The sequence below is a fragment of the Poecilia reticulata genome, linkage group LG1, assembly GCF_000633615.1.
Source record: "Poecilia reticulata strain Guanapo linkage group LG1, Guppy_female_1.0+MT, whole genome shotgun sequence".
NCBI classification, from domain to species: Eukaryota; Metazoa; Chordata; class Actinopteri; order Cyprinodontiformes; family Poeciliidae; genus Poecilia; species Poecilia reticulata.
Genome location: NC_024331.1, coordinates 29,008,928 through 29,025,217, shown reverse-complemented (window position 1 = coordinate 29,025,217; position 16,290 = coordinate 29,008,928). Strand labels below are relative to the sequence as shown.

Below are 16,290 nucleotides of genomic sequence, written 5' to 3'. Positions count from 1 at the left end.
TATATAGTGTTTTGTTATTCACTGTGGAGAAGAAACATTGAGATAATCTCATCAAAAACTTTTAAATTTATGCGATAACCTTTAAACAAGAAAAGCTTTTGAATTCCTGGTCAGACGTTACGTTGGCCAGGCTGCGTCTCTGGCAACTTCTACTGCCTGAATTTGCATTGGATGAAAATCAGTCAGTCAGGGTTACTTAGTGCATTACTGGAAACACTTCCACAGGTTGAAATTATTTACTGAGGTTTCTAAAAGTAATGTACGTTCCAGTCATTTCTGTCGACTCACCGGTCAGGTTAGTGTTTCATTTTCAGAATCAAACTGATTAATTACTCAAGAAGCTAACATATGTGACCAACAAGGGGTTCTATTAGACCCGAATGAAGAACTATAAAAAGTTTATTAAGCGGCCAGATAATAGAACCAAATAAAACTCTATGAAAAAACAACTTTTATAGTTGTTGTTTTTTTTGTTGTTGTTTATAAAAACAAAATGTTGGAATTAACTACTTATGCTTGAATTTATCTTTTAGGAATTAGGAAACAAATTTACAAAACAATCTAAAGACAGCTTACAATAACATTTGTATAACTAGATATAAATAGCACTAGCACAAGTGTAGCAGACACTCAGGAATACCAGTTTGTCTTGTTATCGCAACAGAAGCATGAAAAATTAAAGTACAGCTGACCTCTGAGTGCAGCAGTCCACTGAAAGCCAGCACCATTATAGAGTACCCAGTTGTTCTCAGCATCATTTCCTTCTTCTGATATTAACAAAGTTTCCCTTTTGGTGGTGAAACTGCTCTCCATATGCTGGGGCAGAGCAGAAGTGTTTCTGTAGGCAGAGCTGTCATAACTAACCAAACAGCTCAACCCCTGATACGGTTCCACCTCCAAAACAACCAAACCCCGCCTAACGGAAGTGCTCTGACTGTAGTTTTAGGGGTAACTGTGTCCTTTATATAGCACTAAAACACAGCAGAGTAAAAAACTACAACTCCCATGAGCAGGCACAGGGCAAGATACGGAAGCAGCCAATGAGAACACACCACGATTTGGACTTGTCCGTGGGAGTGAGACCTGTTTGAGCTGAAATTAAAAAGCATTACGTTCACACCCACACAAAACCCGAATGCTGTTAGAGACAGAAACAAGGCTTTGTGTGGCAGTGAGGTGGCTCATGTACTGAAGAGTTGCTGCAGCACATCTGGATCAGAGGTTCTGATTCAGAACTGCTTCTTTCGATCAAGCAGAACTGAAGTTGGGACTTCGAAAAGTTGCAGGATGGCGGAAGACCAGAGATCCTGACCTGCACCGTCAATATTCGATATACAAAATGCTGCTTGGAGACACAGAACTGAAGGTAGCAACGTAATAACACGCAATTCTGTATAAAAACAAACCTATTTTCAAATAAAGCGGCTAAAAAAAACCCGTTTGTAGGGTGTCCTTACATGACAGAGGCAGCTCTGATCCGCACTGTCCGACTCGCTGCTCTGCTGCTCGTTGTGCTGCGTTTGGGGTCTCCCGCTGTTCTGTTGAAACCAACCAAAAACTAAGTTCCCCAGAAAGCAGATGGACAGCAGAACCCAGCAGGCTTGTGCAGTTATCCTCCACATCCCTCACGGAGCTGCGCTGTCAACGATGGACAAAGAAAAAAACAGACTTCCGCCTCTCTCTGTTCGATCTATAGGATGTTAGCCACCGGGCTAACTGTGGCTAAAACTGAAGAGTCCGCTCACACTGCCTAAAAACACACAGAGACACGCTGAAAGAACAAAACATGTCTTTCTAAGTCTGTGGCCACCAAATATCCATCTTACTTTCGATTAAAACACACAAATACGCCTCTTCCTTCCGGAAAAACAGTTTCCATCGTTTTTCTTCTTCTACGCTGCTGTTTTCTTCTTCCTGTTTTTTGACGGTTGCCAAGCAACGTTTTGGTGCGCAACCGCCACCAACTGGAATGGAGTGTGGGACGGGATACTAATAAATATCTACATAAATTTAGTAAAACTACAGAATGCAACTTTTATTCAGCTAATGATCTCAATGATCTGGTTCGAAAAAACCTAAACATTACAATGAAAATACAAAAGCATCAATTTACTAAATAAATCCACAGCCAACAGAAATCACATTTTAATAACAAGCTGCAAGCTGTGGTGCTTTGTCTTCGCAATTGAGTTGTTTCAGCTGAATCTCTTCATCTTTGTCTCCCTCTGCATCGCTTTGTATGTGCCTGTAAAGAAAATAAGAGCAAGGACAAAGTGAGACTTATGATAAGAAAAGCTAATATGATGCATAAAGGTAAATTCTCCTGCACAGCTCTGTAATCATAATTTTTTTATGGGTCACAAAAATATAATTAATCTATGTAAAAGGAAAAAAAGTATGTTTTTGTCTTAATCTTTATTTCACACTGAAATTATGTAATATTTGTAAGGAAAAGGCATGAGTTCACCAGGAGATTCAACAATTTATGGATTTTTATTTGCTTGATTTTATTTATTTTTTTGAGAAACTAAACTCCAAATTATTCTCAGAAAACCTTCCTACTCTTAGATTTTTCTGTAGAGTACATCAAAATTTGAAAGGAAATACTTTGTTAAGGAACAAAATACACCAGAGGTCTGAAAGGTCAACTACCCACCTGACATTTACAAAATCAAGCAAAATTTGGGGTCAATCAACTGAGCTATAAATATTTCAGCTCCCCAAACCAGCAAAAATAATAATAGTAAAATTTAATTATATCAATTATGCTTGATTTTGTTAATCTTGGAGCTGGGGGACAAGTTATTCTTTAGTGACCTCTGGAAACATTTTTTTTATTATAATGGCACAAATGAAAATCACAAGCCTGCACGAATGTAGCGCAGTTGATTGACGCCATATTTCAATCAGCTGTGGACAAATGCATACCTTCCCTCCTCAACGTCGAGAATATTTTCTGGCAGATTGATGTTTAGCGTTTCTGGAAGGAGAAAAACTAAGCCCCCACTGATGATTCCAGTGCCAGCGAAGATCACAGGAGGCAGAAGAAGCCAAACATCTTCCAGTAGCATGACCATTGGAGCTAAAGAACCTCCCAACCGACAGAGACAGGAGGTGTAGCCTAAACCACATTGCCTTCACACAAAAAAGAAAAAAAGGAGTTGTGAATTGCTTTTCTGACTAAATCTCACTTAATTTGTACTGCCACAAAGCTCACAGTATTTTTTTGACCTTACACAGATATGAACTAAACTTTGACCTGTCAGGATCATTCCAAGAATGACTGAATACAGTGTAAAGTGCTTCAGAGTCCTCTGGACTTGATAAAGCACGGTAGTATGCATGTAGGCTACATGTCAGTCTTATCTAGCAGATAAAAGCTACATTAGCTAAGCTAACTTTGCTAGTTTGTCAGTAAACACAGATTTTTATCATAGTATTACACAAAGGTGGGTAGAGTACCAACATTTTTAATCGAGTAATAGTTGTAATGTACTTATATTGTTAGGTTAGATAGGAACGAGGTGAGAGCTAGTTCTAAGCTTGTGGCATTTTTATTGTTGACGTAGCAACTGCCATGACAGTTAATTATGGAAAGTAACAGTTAAGGATACCTAAAAGATGGCAGTCAGCTAATAGTGACTATGTACACTAAAGGTTTGGGTTGTAGGCTTAGGATGACTGGAGTTTACCTGAGTACAGTTGGATAGAGTTCAGTTGAGTAGAGGAATGCTGTGGTAAATGCTGCCTCAGAGAAACCTTTTGCCACCACAGCAATGCATGTTCGAATCACAGAGTACTCTAAAAGGAAAAAGTCACATTTCTGAACATATCCATGCACAGGTATTTATCCAGATTTTTTTTTTCTATATGTCAAAGACGAACAAATAAGTAAATAAATTAACCTAAAGGTATGACAGTGTTTATTCCAATCAGAGCTCCTGTTATGATAAGAAACCATGCCTGGCCATTCCGACGGCCAATTACATCCAGGATGAAAAAAGTGAAGATTTTGGCTGGGATTTCAATAGCACCATAGATGAACTGAGTGAGATAGATGCTGACGCCGAATCCTGAGATCTTGAAACTGATCCCATAGTAGAGGAAGGAAACAGCAAACCTGAAAATACAGATAAAGACAGATTTTATTGTCATTCAGATGTACATTTTTTTTGTTGTTGTTTTTTATTGGCTCTAGTGGCTTTTATTTGATAGTTAGTTGACAGGAAAGTGGGTAATGAGAGAAGGGGAAGACATGCGGCAAAGGTCTCAAGGCCAGGAATCGAACCAGCGACAGCCACGTCGAGGACTGAGGCCTCCATTTGTGGACTGTGCTTAACCCCTGCTCCACCACAGCACACACAAATGTACATTTTGAGCAACATTTTGGTGCAAGGCTCCAGTAATGCTAAAATAAATAAGTAATTTAGTAACCTGGTTAAGATAGAACCTTACAGAAACCTGCACCACAGACAGCAGCAGTACTACTAGTTGTAGTAGTAGTAGTAGTTGTAGTTTTAAAGGTTGATTTAGTACCAGGACAGCCCAGAGAGGAAAGTGATCTTCCTTAGCTGAGGGGTTCTGATCAGGTCCAGATAAGTGTGGTTCTTCTCTGCCACTTCAGTGACGGTTACCTTCCTTAGAACCTGAAACAGCAACAGAGTTGATCATCGATTTGTCTGATTATCAGTTGATTTATTCAGGTAGAACATTTCAAGTTTAGCTAACTTTGAAACGAGAATATCAAGTTGAATCAAGCTTTACACACATACACAGATTAATAATTTAATTTCATTGTTTTTTACACCTATCAATATCTGCTTCATATATTTGTTACACTTAATTTGCTTAATTTCTTTTTTTCAAAACTGATCTACATATGCTTTTAAAAGGGAAGTATGTGTTCTCCAGGCACATAATGCCATTTTATAGCACAATCAAGTAACTGTTACTTTCAGTTTTTATATAAATGCTACATATATCAAACATGACTTGATTTCGTAATTTGACACCTTGAAATTGAGCTTCTGTCTCTTTAAGAAGCCCCTAATCTCTCTGATACTTCGCCTTCAGCACGTTATGAAAATAATGCTCGTCATTGTATGTTTACAACCGTTCTTATGAAAGTTAGACTGAGAAATAGTTGGTGTGATAAGCTCTGCAGATGCGTAGTTCCATCAGAAGTTTGCTAACTGCTGCTACTGCTAGTTTGAAGGAGCTGTGTGGGGAAAGTGTGAGGAAGGGTTGCTTTGTAAGAGCAACATTTAGGCACACTGAGTGGTTGTAATGGGAGATTCAAGGATTTCTCAAATATGCATGAAAGAATCAAATCAACACTCCAGTTATGTTTTTGATGAGGGAATAACATTATGACATAAAGCAAGAAAAGTAGATCTTTACCTCAGTGTCCAGTTTGGTTGTGCGTTGATCGGTCCCGTTCATTTTAGCACATCGAACCAAATACTTTTTTGCTTCCTCTGTCCTGCCGTTAGCCAACAACCAGCGAGCGGACTCGGGCAGCCACCTGAAGGAAAAAGGAGAATACTGCCTCTAATTCTTATTGAAACCAAAACTACAACTGCTAAGGAGAAGAACAAAATATCGCACCAACAACAGATGATGGTAACAGCGCAGGGAACAGTCACTGCCAGCGTTAGATGCCTCCAGTCTCGTATGAAATAGGCAAGTAGAGCCAGAAGAATGTTTCCAGCGCTCCACGACAAACTCATAATGGTTCCCGTAAAGGTGCGGTGCTTTATATCTGTCCACTCAATACCTTAGCATGTAGATAAATAATGGACAAATTCAATTTAGGACTCAGAAACTCTATAATTATCTTAATACCCATAAAACATGACCAAATAAATGATTTAAAAAAATTATTTTAATTATTTGAATAAAACTGTTAATGCTATTTACTTACACAAATTAGCTTGTGTAAGTAAAACAACATTTAGAGTTTGTATTTAAAGCCTGTATATTTATTTGATGTGAAATGGCGTTGTTACCAAGGACTATTACGATAATCGACAGCCCACTGAGGGATAAGCCGGAGAGCGCTCTGGAAATAGCAAACATGATGTAGGATGTAGACAAGGCAGCGGTAGCTCCAAACAAGGTGGAGGCAATTAAAGCCACCACAAGCAGGGACTTTCGACCAAGCCTGCAACACACACAGAACATAAAACACAAGTTATTATCAGGAGTAGCAACAAGTTTGAATTGTATTCTTTTTTCAAACCTTATTCAACAGAGATTCAGGTTCATTTATGTAGTGGATTTAAGTAATAACTGCAACATTATCCAAAGTGGTCAAAGTAGAATGACATGAAAGTACAGGAAAGTAAATAAAAACAGAAGACAATATGCTATAAAAGAGTAAGTTTCAGTGCTACCTTGTGCTTTAAAATCAGATTAAAACTATTCAAGAATATTGTTTCTCAACATAATAAATTAGACCTGCAGCTTAACGTTTCTCCTCAGCAACGCGCATCAAAAGCATGACAGTGAAATTTATAGACAGTGAAATTGTCTATAAAAACAGACAGAACAGAACGTGTTTCTCAATAAACTGGTACTTTCTTGTTTGCAACAAGATGCTGCAAGTTTCAAGATACAACCATTGCTGCAAACTCATCCTAAAGCAACATCAGCTACTTTGCAACAGTTTGATGTTAGGGGGTGGTCATCATAAAGAAGACACCAAAACCACTGTACCCATTACTGCTGTACAGGAGTAATATCAATAACAGGATTCTTTGTTTAATGAGACTTTCACAAGCTCACAGAGGTCTTCACATGCATCTGTTGGTCATGCACCAGAGGTTTCTGTAGTTGTAGACAAACTAACACAAGTTTCTGATAAAAAAAAAAACCAGTACAACTAATTAGAAATGACCAACAGCTAATAGTATTTCCACTGTACTGTTGACTGAACCATTGACCAGCATCTCCACACATAAATGCAACTCTTTACTTAAAATCATGGCTTTGTTCTGCTGGATCATTGTGTGATAACATACTGCAGCTAAGTGAAGACAGAACATTAAATTTTGGTTGTGAACAACTTTGAATCGAGGAGTCAGTTATATTTTTATATAGTATTTTTTTTCGATTTCTTATTTTGTTTGTTTTATCTTTTCACTATGGACTTCTTATGTGTCATGCAAAACCTGCAAAACAACTTATCAAAATACTCATATATATATATATATATATATAAATAATTTAATGTATTCCAATTAAGTTGGATTAGGGCTGAAATAGATTAATCGTGATTAATCAATTATTGATATAATCATGAACTGAATTAGTAATCGATTAATCGTTAATTGGAGAATACAGAGTGAAAAACAGGCAATTTACTGAAAAAAACTGTAATTGTGATAGATAGATAGATAGATAGATAGATAGATAGATAGATAGATAGATAGATAGATAGATAGATAGATAGATAGATAGATAGATAGATAGATAGATAGATAGATAGATGTGCACATCGAAAGCTTCTTTTTCTACACCTCAACCACATTACAAGTAAACTCAGCATGTCCAAAATAGACAGAAATAAAACAGTTAGTGTATTTCTGGTCATGTGGATCCAGTTTTGTAATCACTGGTATTAGGTAACTGACATTTAGTTGTTTGATTCTTAAGGCACAGCCACGTGTGCAGTAGGGGTTGCACCAATTAGTCGACTATCGACTAGTCAATTCTTTTCTCTGCAATTACTTTTTTCTGGGCCAGTAGACTAGTCGCAATCACGTGACAAAACAGATTTGTCCAAGGAAATGAAAGAAGATGGACTAGGTGAGTTCGTCAGAAAGCTCAAATTGTATAAAAATGTAAATAATTTAACAAAGAGAAACTGTAAATTACAGCATAGGCTCCCGCAATAGGGGCGTAGCGCGGCGAGATGGTTAGCGCGGCGCCCCGCATATAGAGACTTTAGCCCGCGGTAGTCTGGAGTCCGACTCCCGTCCTCCATTCGCTGGGCCCAGGCTTCTTTACGCTCTCTCTGCCCCCTTACAGTCAGATTGCTGTCAAATAAACTAGTGCCGAAAAAATCCTTAAAAAAAGAAAGAAAAAACGACTACCGGAATGATGTCGGGGTTTTTTATCCCTCAACTACTCCCAACTGATCAACGTCACCCTGCGTATTGAAGCTTCTAACCTGGCAGCTTTACGCTCTTATAAAAATATGGTTTGACAACATCTTGAAACTAAGTCCAAATTTCATCCTGAGGATCTGACAGAGGCGATCTCTGCCGCCGTCTGCATCATGTCGGTTCAGAGAGCCGCTGCTGAGCCAGCAGAGCGGAAAAGCAGCAGGTGGTTTCGTTGAATTCAACTGTAACCAAACGGGATCCGTTCATAATACGTTTGGTTTGTGATGTTCCAAAAGCGCTTTGTGGTCAGTGTGATAATTTGACTCCTATACGAGTAACTATCCAGAGATCATCAATACCAGCCGGTGTTTGGAAAAAAAAAAAAAAAGAAGTCAGACCCGACTTTATGCAACAAACTTTTCTCACGAAGAATGATCTGTTTATTGGTCTTTTAATTCTGCATAAAAGACTTAGTAAAAGCGGGAGAAGGGGAGGGGGTGTCAATATTAGCCGTGAAAATAGCTGATAAAGCCTCCTAGTTGTGAAGCATTTTGCGCCTACGTCGCGATGACGTCACCGCGACTAGTCGACGTCGTCTCTACTATTATGATATAGTCGACCTTAAAAAATATGTAGTCGTTCAACCCCTAATGTTCACCCATACACTCATAATGCTGTTTGATTAGCAAAGAGGCAGCTGACATGTCTTGAACAAAAGCCGCTACACAAAACACATGACAGCTGTGTGGAATTGCAATTTTTTATTGCTTGGATGGCATTTCAAGTAAAAATATTTGATTTAACACACGCATATACACCAATTAATTAATTTTCTGCTACAGTCTTCTTTACACTAAAACCTCAGTTTTGTAATATGACTGATAAGATCATGTTTCATACACCGTGTTTACTTAGAGTGCTCTGATTTCTGTGGACTGTATGCAATGCACCTGATTCATCCCTCATTTTTCCACTAACAGTGGGATAGTATTGTCACTTTCCTTTTGAGCTTTTGCCTTAGTTTTTTATTTCTAGATTCCTCTCTTTTTTTATTATATCATACAATAGAAAATACTTTATTGTCCCCTTGGGAAAGTCTGGCCTCAAAAGGCCGCCTGTGCATAATTGATATATAAATGAAAATAAATACAAATCTTTTGATCAAAATGATCTCAAAGTTTAAAAAATGTCCTAAAATGTCATTCTGCTGGACTTCAAAATCCAAAAAGAAGGAAAAAGGACAACAAAAAAGAGAACACAAATAATTGAGAATTACATTTGAAATAAATATGGTTATTAGCTCTTTTGCTGACACCTGGAGTAGTTTTGGGAAATGATTTAAAGTGTGAAAAAACTAATGAGTCGGGAATAAAATACATTTAACAGTAATTGTTATCTTGCAGCAAAACGGTTCTGAGTTCAAATGAAGAAACATGAGAAAAAAATTATGTAGAACCTTAATTTTGTTAGTTTTAGCTGAGTGTTGCAAATATTTAAAGTCTGAAGACTGTACTGAAACTGTAATGATGTGCGTAACTAAGTGTTTTGGATTAACTTACTTGTCTGAAAGCTGTCCAAAGACAATGGCTCCAAACATCACTCCAAGAAAGAAGTAGGTGACAAGTGCTTGATTCAGTTGCTTGTCGTTACACACCAGATCCCACTGTAAGGAAGCAGAAATGTTTTAAAGTGTGTCACCCAACCTTTCAGTTTCTTAATTCTTTAGGTTTCAAATTAATTTTGATGTCTGATTGCCCCTTCTGTTTGTTGATCTGGGACATAAACAGTCACCTGGTCTGAATGAAGCTGAGGAAAGGTCAAAGGTTATAAAACTGCTGAATTTAAACAGAGTTAAAATAAAGTGATACCAAAAACAAGTATACAGATGCAAAAAAAAAAAACTATAAAAAAACATAAAATAGATTTGGGTCATCTTGCCTTTTCACTTCTTCAGGAATTAAATTTTTTTTTGAAAATATTTTATTGATCCCAAAAATAACATTTTTTTTGCTTTAATTTATATTTTTCAAAGTTTTTCAACGAGTTATTGTACCGACTGAGTGTAGGATCCTGTAGCAGTCCGTATTACAGCGGCATACTAAAGACACTCTGTTATTGTAAGTTTGTCTCATGTAAAAGATGCTAATTCATGACTCGCATTGCCATTTCATCCACTCCTACTTCCATTACTCTTACAAATCTTGACTTTTGATTTAACTGTTTGCCTTAATTAAGAATTTTCATGAATTATGGAGATACATTTCCTCAGAAATAATTACATTTCCATCCACCTATCGCAGAAAACAGGGATTTGAACCCAGGTCTGCAAGACAATAGTGCTAGAATTCAAATCTTATATGTGATTGTGAAAAATATTGTGATTTAAAACATTTTACTACACTTTATTTATGTTTAATGGGATTCTGGTCCCCATTTAAATCAGTTAACAAAATAAATGTAAGTCACATCCTTCTGGTTGATATAATTCATTGAAATGAAACAGTGAATATGTAGAAATCTGCAAAATTCCTTTATAGAACGTTCATGTCCAGTTCATATCTTTAATTGTCCCCCAAAGGGGGACATTTGTTTTGTAGCCAGGCATTTCAAACACCCAAAACAACATAAAAGTCCATGGACGATGTTAAAAACAGAGAAACAGAAGCACCAATTCATCAATAGATAAAATGGAATTTTAATTCATAAATTTGGGGAGCTGATTGGTGTGGATACAAAGGAGATCCTTCATCTGTTGCTTCTAGCGTTAGCTGTGTCTCAATTTTTATATAATTTAATTTAAATCATCAACTAACCAAATCAACTCAAGTTCAATTCTTTCACATTGATTAGTTACCAGCCTTTCCTGTTAACATTAAAACATTTCTTCTGCTGACCTTTTATGAAAGAAATAAGCATTTTTAAAGTTTTAATTGATTCATATTTTACCTCAGAGGCCGTCGTAGAGCTAAATTGTGATTTGTCGTAGGTCCACCCATCGGGACAAATCACAGTCATGTTCTCCTGGCTGAGGTTGCTGGTTTGTGGGGAGCTGTAGACCCTGCAGGAGCTGAGGGAGCCGCCGTCGTCGTGCTGGGGGATCCAGAGGGCCAGAGTCTCAGGGTCGGGGGACCAGGCGCTGTCATTGCTTTTCCCCAGCTTCCTGAGGGAGCAGTGGTGAGGAGGGGTGGAAGAGATGAAGTTGTGCAGGAGAAAGTGGAGGGGAAGAATGGCACGAGGCAGACACAGGATGGACAATATGAAAAACTGAAATCTGGAGAATCCACCGATGTCGTCGAGTATCTCTTCAAACCTCATGTTGACAGGATGGAGAAAAAAGGATCAGGCTGCTCTGCTGATCTACTCGCTGCCTTATATGATCCCTTATTTACAGAGGGGGGGACAGTCAGAGGGAGGGTCTTTTTAGGGAGGTGAGGTCTGCTCTGTTTCTGTCTGCATTAAATGCTCACTTATTCATTATGAACATATTGTATTAATTTATGTTAGTTTATACATGCAGGATTCACTGTTAACAGAAATCCTAAGGATAATTTTAAAGTTTTTACACTTTTATTTAGAAATATTTACCAAATCTGATTTTAATCCAATTATTCAACATTTTTTTGGTTGGTTTTTGCCCCAAAGCAACCTCTACAATCTACTTCTGCAGATCTGCAAAGGTTCTTGAATTAGTTTAGCAGTTTAGCAGAAGACATTCCAAGGAATCAAATACAAATCTATTGGTTTAATATAAGTCATGTAAGAGTGAAACTCTTTCATCAGATTAGGATGTCAGTACAGTGTCTGGTATTATAAGAGGAACTAAAGTCAAATTTCTTGTTTCTGTGCACAAACTTGGTTAATACAGCCAACTTTGATACTTTGCAATAAACTAAGTGCCATAAACATGTCTGCATTTTATAGGACTCTCCTTTTATATCTTTTGGCATTGTCTCAGAGTTCTGTGAAACGCATTCTTTTGCATGTTTTTCACTATTTACCTTTACATTCTTTATTGTTTTGTTCCCATGTTCCACTAACTGCCACACAGACTCATTGTGGTATTCATCAGTCTAGCTGTTTTGATATCCGGATCTTTCATTCTTCCTATACATTCACATGAGTTCCCGTGCTGACAAGGAAATTGACTGAAACGTGAAATTCAATTTGTCAAGTAAATGTAAACGGAAGCACATGACAAATGCTATTCAGGACTTGGTCACAAGTGCAGTGATTTTCAAAGGTACTCAAATAACCCCCTTCCAACAGTTCAAGTAAGTTGAAACCCGCCATGTTCATAATAAAACCATCTCACATTAAATGGGTATGTAGTCATGTAAGAGTGACATTAAATACCTATTTAATGTGAGATTTTACAGCATACAGCTGATAAAGACTGAGCAACAGCAATCTTTATAAGTGCAGCTGATCAGGTCTGAAGCATAATACACATGTTTTTGTAACTATTATTAATTTTTCTATCTTCAAAGACTTTGTGTTGACTACTCAAGGAATTGCTAGTTCAGCGACTGCATAGAGCCCCCGTGCCACTAGGGGGCCCCAAGAGTATATACATGTTATTTATTTATTTATTAACATTGAGTAATACAAACTAAATCTTATTACACATGGAAATACAATTTCTAAATTATGTTTTATAGTTGGTACCTAAATAATAGATATGTTGTTACATCTGGTGGGAAAGATGTCAAACTTGTTAGTTTATTTACTGTAAATTTAGTATGTATCAAATTTTCTGAGTTACAAAAATCAAATGTTTTTTTTCTAGAAAATTTTTGAGATAAATTTCAAAATTTAAGCAGACATTTACTTCTCCATTCAATTATTTTTTATTGTACAATGGCCCTAATACGCTATTGTACTGATCCTTCATTAAATGTAATTGTAAGAGGATGTTCCTAGTAAATAGTTAAAATAAAATAAAATGGTGCTCTTCAATACCATTCTGCACCTCAAAATCCAAATGCTATTTTTTTTAGTTTTCTAATCCTATAAAGTTCAAATCAATAACCAAAATAATATTGGTATAATGTAACCTAATTACAAATGATGCTAATGATAGTATAAATGTTACACATAGAGTAGCTTAGGCATGATAAAGAAGCTGCTATTGAAATGTTGGTATGCGGGGGCAAAATGAAAATCTTGACAAAGGCCCCAAAAAGGCTTGGGTCGCCCCTGTGACTTTTGTTCATTGTCCATTCATTTCTATAGCCTAACTCTGACCAGGATATGCCTAGCCTAAAACCTAACCTAAACTCAATTTGCATTTTCATCATAAAGTAGTATTTGTTGGGAAAATAGGCCTTACAATATGAAAAATGCTAATGTATGAAATCAAATTAAATAAAATAAAATAAGCAGATCTATTTGAAAAATTAAAGACCTGTAGGGATTTATAATTGCCATTATTTTGAAGCTCATAGACCTAAAGAAAACAGCAGCAGCAATGTAACATCTCAAGAAGGTGGAAGGCATGCAGTAGCAGCATATTGAGACTAAAATAGGTAAATCCTGACGCACTGCAGGGGAGAAATTCTTAGATGTGTGGCACTGATATAAATACATCCAAACATTTTCTCCTTCAAAACACACTGCATCTGATCAATTACTCCATTTTACTGGAAATGAGCACTGGCATGTGAATGTCCTCAGAATGAGGGTGAATACCTTATGTCATGTGTTTTATTCAGACGTTTCCTCAGATTCACAGAAAGATGAATTCTACCCATAGCACCGCCAATCACAACAGTGCTTTGAAAATACTAGATTGAGGTATGGCATTTAACTTCCCAATGGGATAAATAAATCAAGCTTTTTGAATTAATCTGAATCAAACATTTCAGAATCTCATGGAGGTTTAAAAAAGAGTCAAGAAATGATCTAACTTTGAGACATCCTGGATTAAGCTCAGTTTATTCAAAAGCTACATATGGCATTGTAGCTTTTCTTTTGAAATTGTGACACTGGACTTTCTTTTTACTTTTTTGCAATGGACTTTTTTTTTCAGATTAATTAAAAAATTTCCACGTTCTTCCTAGCCAATTTTCGACTTTTCAAACAGAAAATTCCACGTTTTTTTTTCTTGTCTTTTTTTTTTTTTTTTAGCAAAAATGTACTCCTCCTTTTTTCTACCTACACTGCCCCCAAAAGGCCGTCATACTGATGTGTGTTTTTAATAAAGTTAACTTACCGAAAAGAAACGGAGAAAAAAAGAGAAATAAGCAGAGAAAGAAAGGAGAGAAGGCACGAATGAAATGTTTACATAGGTCTCTGCTCTCAGACACAGGCCCCGCCCCCTGTTGCGTCATCAAGTGGCATAAGTGTAGTTGTCTAGGTTTTGGCCTGATTTTAAATATGATTCAACGATTGTTGAGTTTTCTTTTAATTTAAATATGCTGAAATGTTTAAATCTAAAATAAGGCAGGTTTTAATTAAAGGTTTCATGCTCTGGTACGGCTTTTCTTCTACCGTAAACACTGTGGCAGAAAAAAAAATGTTCAGGCACATCATCAGTTACCAGCGGCGGCACAACAATGGCGGCCTGCTGAGAAGAAGCAGCTGATTGCTGAAGGTGAGATTGCTTATATCACCACCTAAAATCTGTTTTATTTCCCTGTTTCTCTGGTCCCAAAACCTTTTAGACTTGTGTGCAATATTAGGCATATCAGAAAACCTGGTGTTGTTTATATGTCTCTAAAATATATATATAAAAATACTGAAAAGGTTCTCTTCAATCCAGATCCAAGTTTGTCTTTTTATTGAAAATGTTTTTTAAATCCTCACAACGTTCTTTACATCGTGTTTTATACGTTAAATATAAAAGGTTTAGATTAGTTCGGAAATTAAATTTGCTCCATTGTACAGAAGAAATATTCCCATTGCATAAAGTAGATAACCATTGGTCAGAATATTCCTCAAATGTTTATCAATTCAGTTAAAACAGGAAAATATTTGAATGTTTAATGTATGTAAGACCAAGAACACTGCATCTTACCTTTCGAAAGCATGATAAATTTGCGGTTATTTCGTACTTTTACACAGCACAGTTGTATTACTTGATGCTACTCTTGTAGTGAAGTACCCTTTTATTATTAATTTCCCTTCGGAATTAAAGTATTTTTGAATTTGAATTTTGATAATAGGGGGTTGGATTAATGTATTGTAGAGCAGTATGACTGAATTTTAAAACTGTTTTTATCAACACTGCGATAACCGCCATTAAATATATAAATATTATGATATTATTAGATTCAATGAGCTAGAATTGGGGTACAACACATATATATATACCACCATATCATCCCTTCCCTTATAAAAGGTTTATTCTCAGTAACCTTTGTGTCTGTATGTTTTATTTGTAGCTTTAGGGCAGCAGTGTTGAGTCAGACTGAATTGATAGTTTAATGTTGATTTAATATGTTTAATGTATGACTCTTTGCTTCATCTGGACGTCAGCTTTGTTTGCTTTCATCATCCTTGTCAGTCATGGGTCTGCGGACGTTCTGGAATAACTACAAAGTCCTGATAGTGATGGGCACAAGTCTGGGACTGATTCACTTGGGCTGGTACAACTTGAAGACAAACCCAGCTATCCACAACAAAGAGGAGTACATTCCTGAGCCTGGCATTGTTGCATACGTCTCACCTCCTTCTGCTGCTGCTCCTCCTCCAGCCAAAAGCAAGTAATGCACTAAGGTATGTGGCTGCAACATAATTTTGCTCTCTTTACACAGTTCCTTGTTTGTCCTCTAGATGGCCCAGGCAGCTAAGGTAGATATTAAAGGGGACCTATTATGCAAAATTCACATTTTGCAAACTTTTTGTACTTCCATTTAGGTCTCAACTGTTTCTATATACAGCCCAAGCACTTAAAAAAACACTCAGCCATTTTTTTGGCATTATTGCTTTTTTGGTGTCTGGAAAATGAACCGTTTCAAAAACCTTCCAAATGTAAAGTCACAAATCGGCAGGCACTGCCTGTCACCTAGCAACTTCAGTGAAGCCCAGGTCGTTACCTAGCAACCCTAGCTCACCTCTGGCACCTTTGCTCAGCTAGTCTTAATGTGAACGATTAAGGATGATTTTGTGTGAAACATGTAACAAACATGTTTTGAACAGCTTATTCTGTTCTGACCTGTTCAATGAAAACATAATAGGTCAC

At 36.9% G+C, this 16,290-nt stretch overlaps 2 protein-coding genes across 3 annotated transcripts in view; both read right to left on the bottom strand.

The window, feature by feature from the left end:
- Positions 1-1,938, bottom strand: part of ero1b (endoplasmic reticulum oxidoreductase 1 beta) — a 15,998-nt gene extending 14,060 nt beyond the window's left edge. The window contains exons 1-2 of the mRNA XM_008419607.1: positions 1,827-1,938; positions 1,458-1,750 (exon numbers count right to left, since the gene is read on the bottom strand). Of these exons, the coding sequence (XP_008417829.1) occupies positions 1,458-1,622 (165 nt within the window). The 5' untranslated portion in view covers positions 1,623-1,750; positions 1,827-1,938. The remainder of the gene's footprint in view (positions 1-1,457; positions 1,751-1,826) is intronic.
- Positions 1,939-2,131: 193 nt separating this feature from the next.
- On the bottom strand, positions 2,132-14,408 carry slc22a7a (solute carrier family 22 member 7a). Of its 2 annotated transcripts, XM_008419594.2 has the most exons (11): positions 14,320-14,408; positions 11,055-11,268; positions 9,668-9,771; positions 6,009-6,163; positions 5,608-5,776; positions 5,401-5,524; positions 4,537-4,646; positions 3,906-4,120; positions 3,693-3,801; positions 2,929-3,135; positions 2,132-2,245 (listed from the first exon to the last, which is right to left on the bottom strand). In XM_008419594.2, the coding sequence occupies exons 2-11, from the start codon at positions 11,121-11,123 to the stop codon at positions 2,146-2,148; spliced, it is 1,362 nt and encodes a 453-aa protein (XP_008417816.1). In that variant the 5' UTR covers positions 11,124-11,268; positions 14,320-14,408; the 3' UTR covers positions 2,132-2,145. The 2 variants fall into 2 exon arrangements, with proteins under 2 accessions (XP_008417816.1, XP_008417810.1); XM_008419588.2 differs by lacking the exon at positions 14,320-14,408 and having other exon boundaries at positions 11,055-11,963.
- Positions 14,409-16,290: the final 1,882 nt, after the last annotated feature.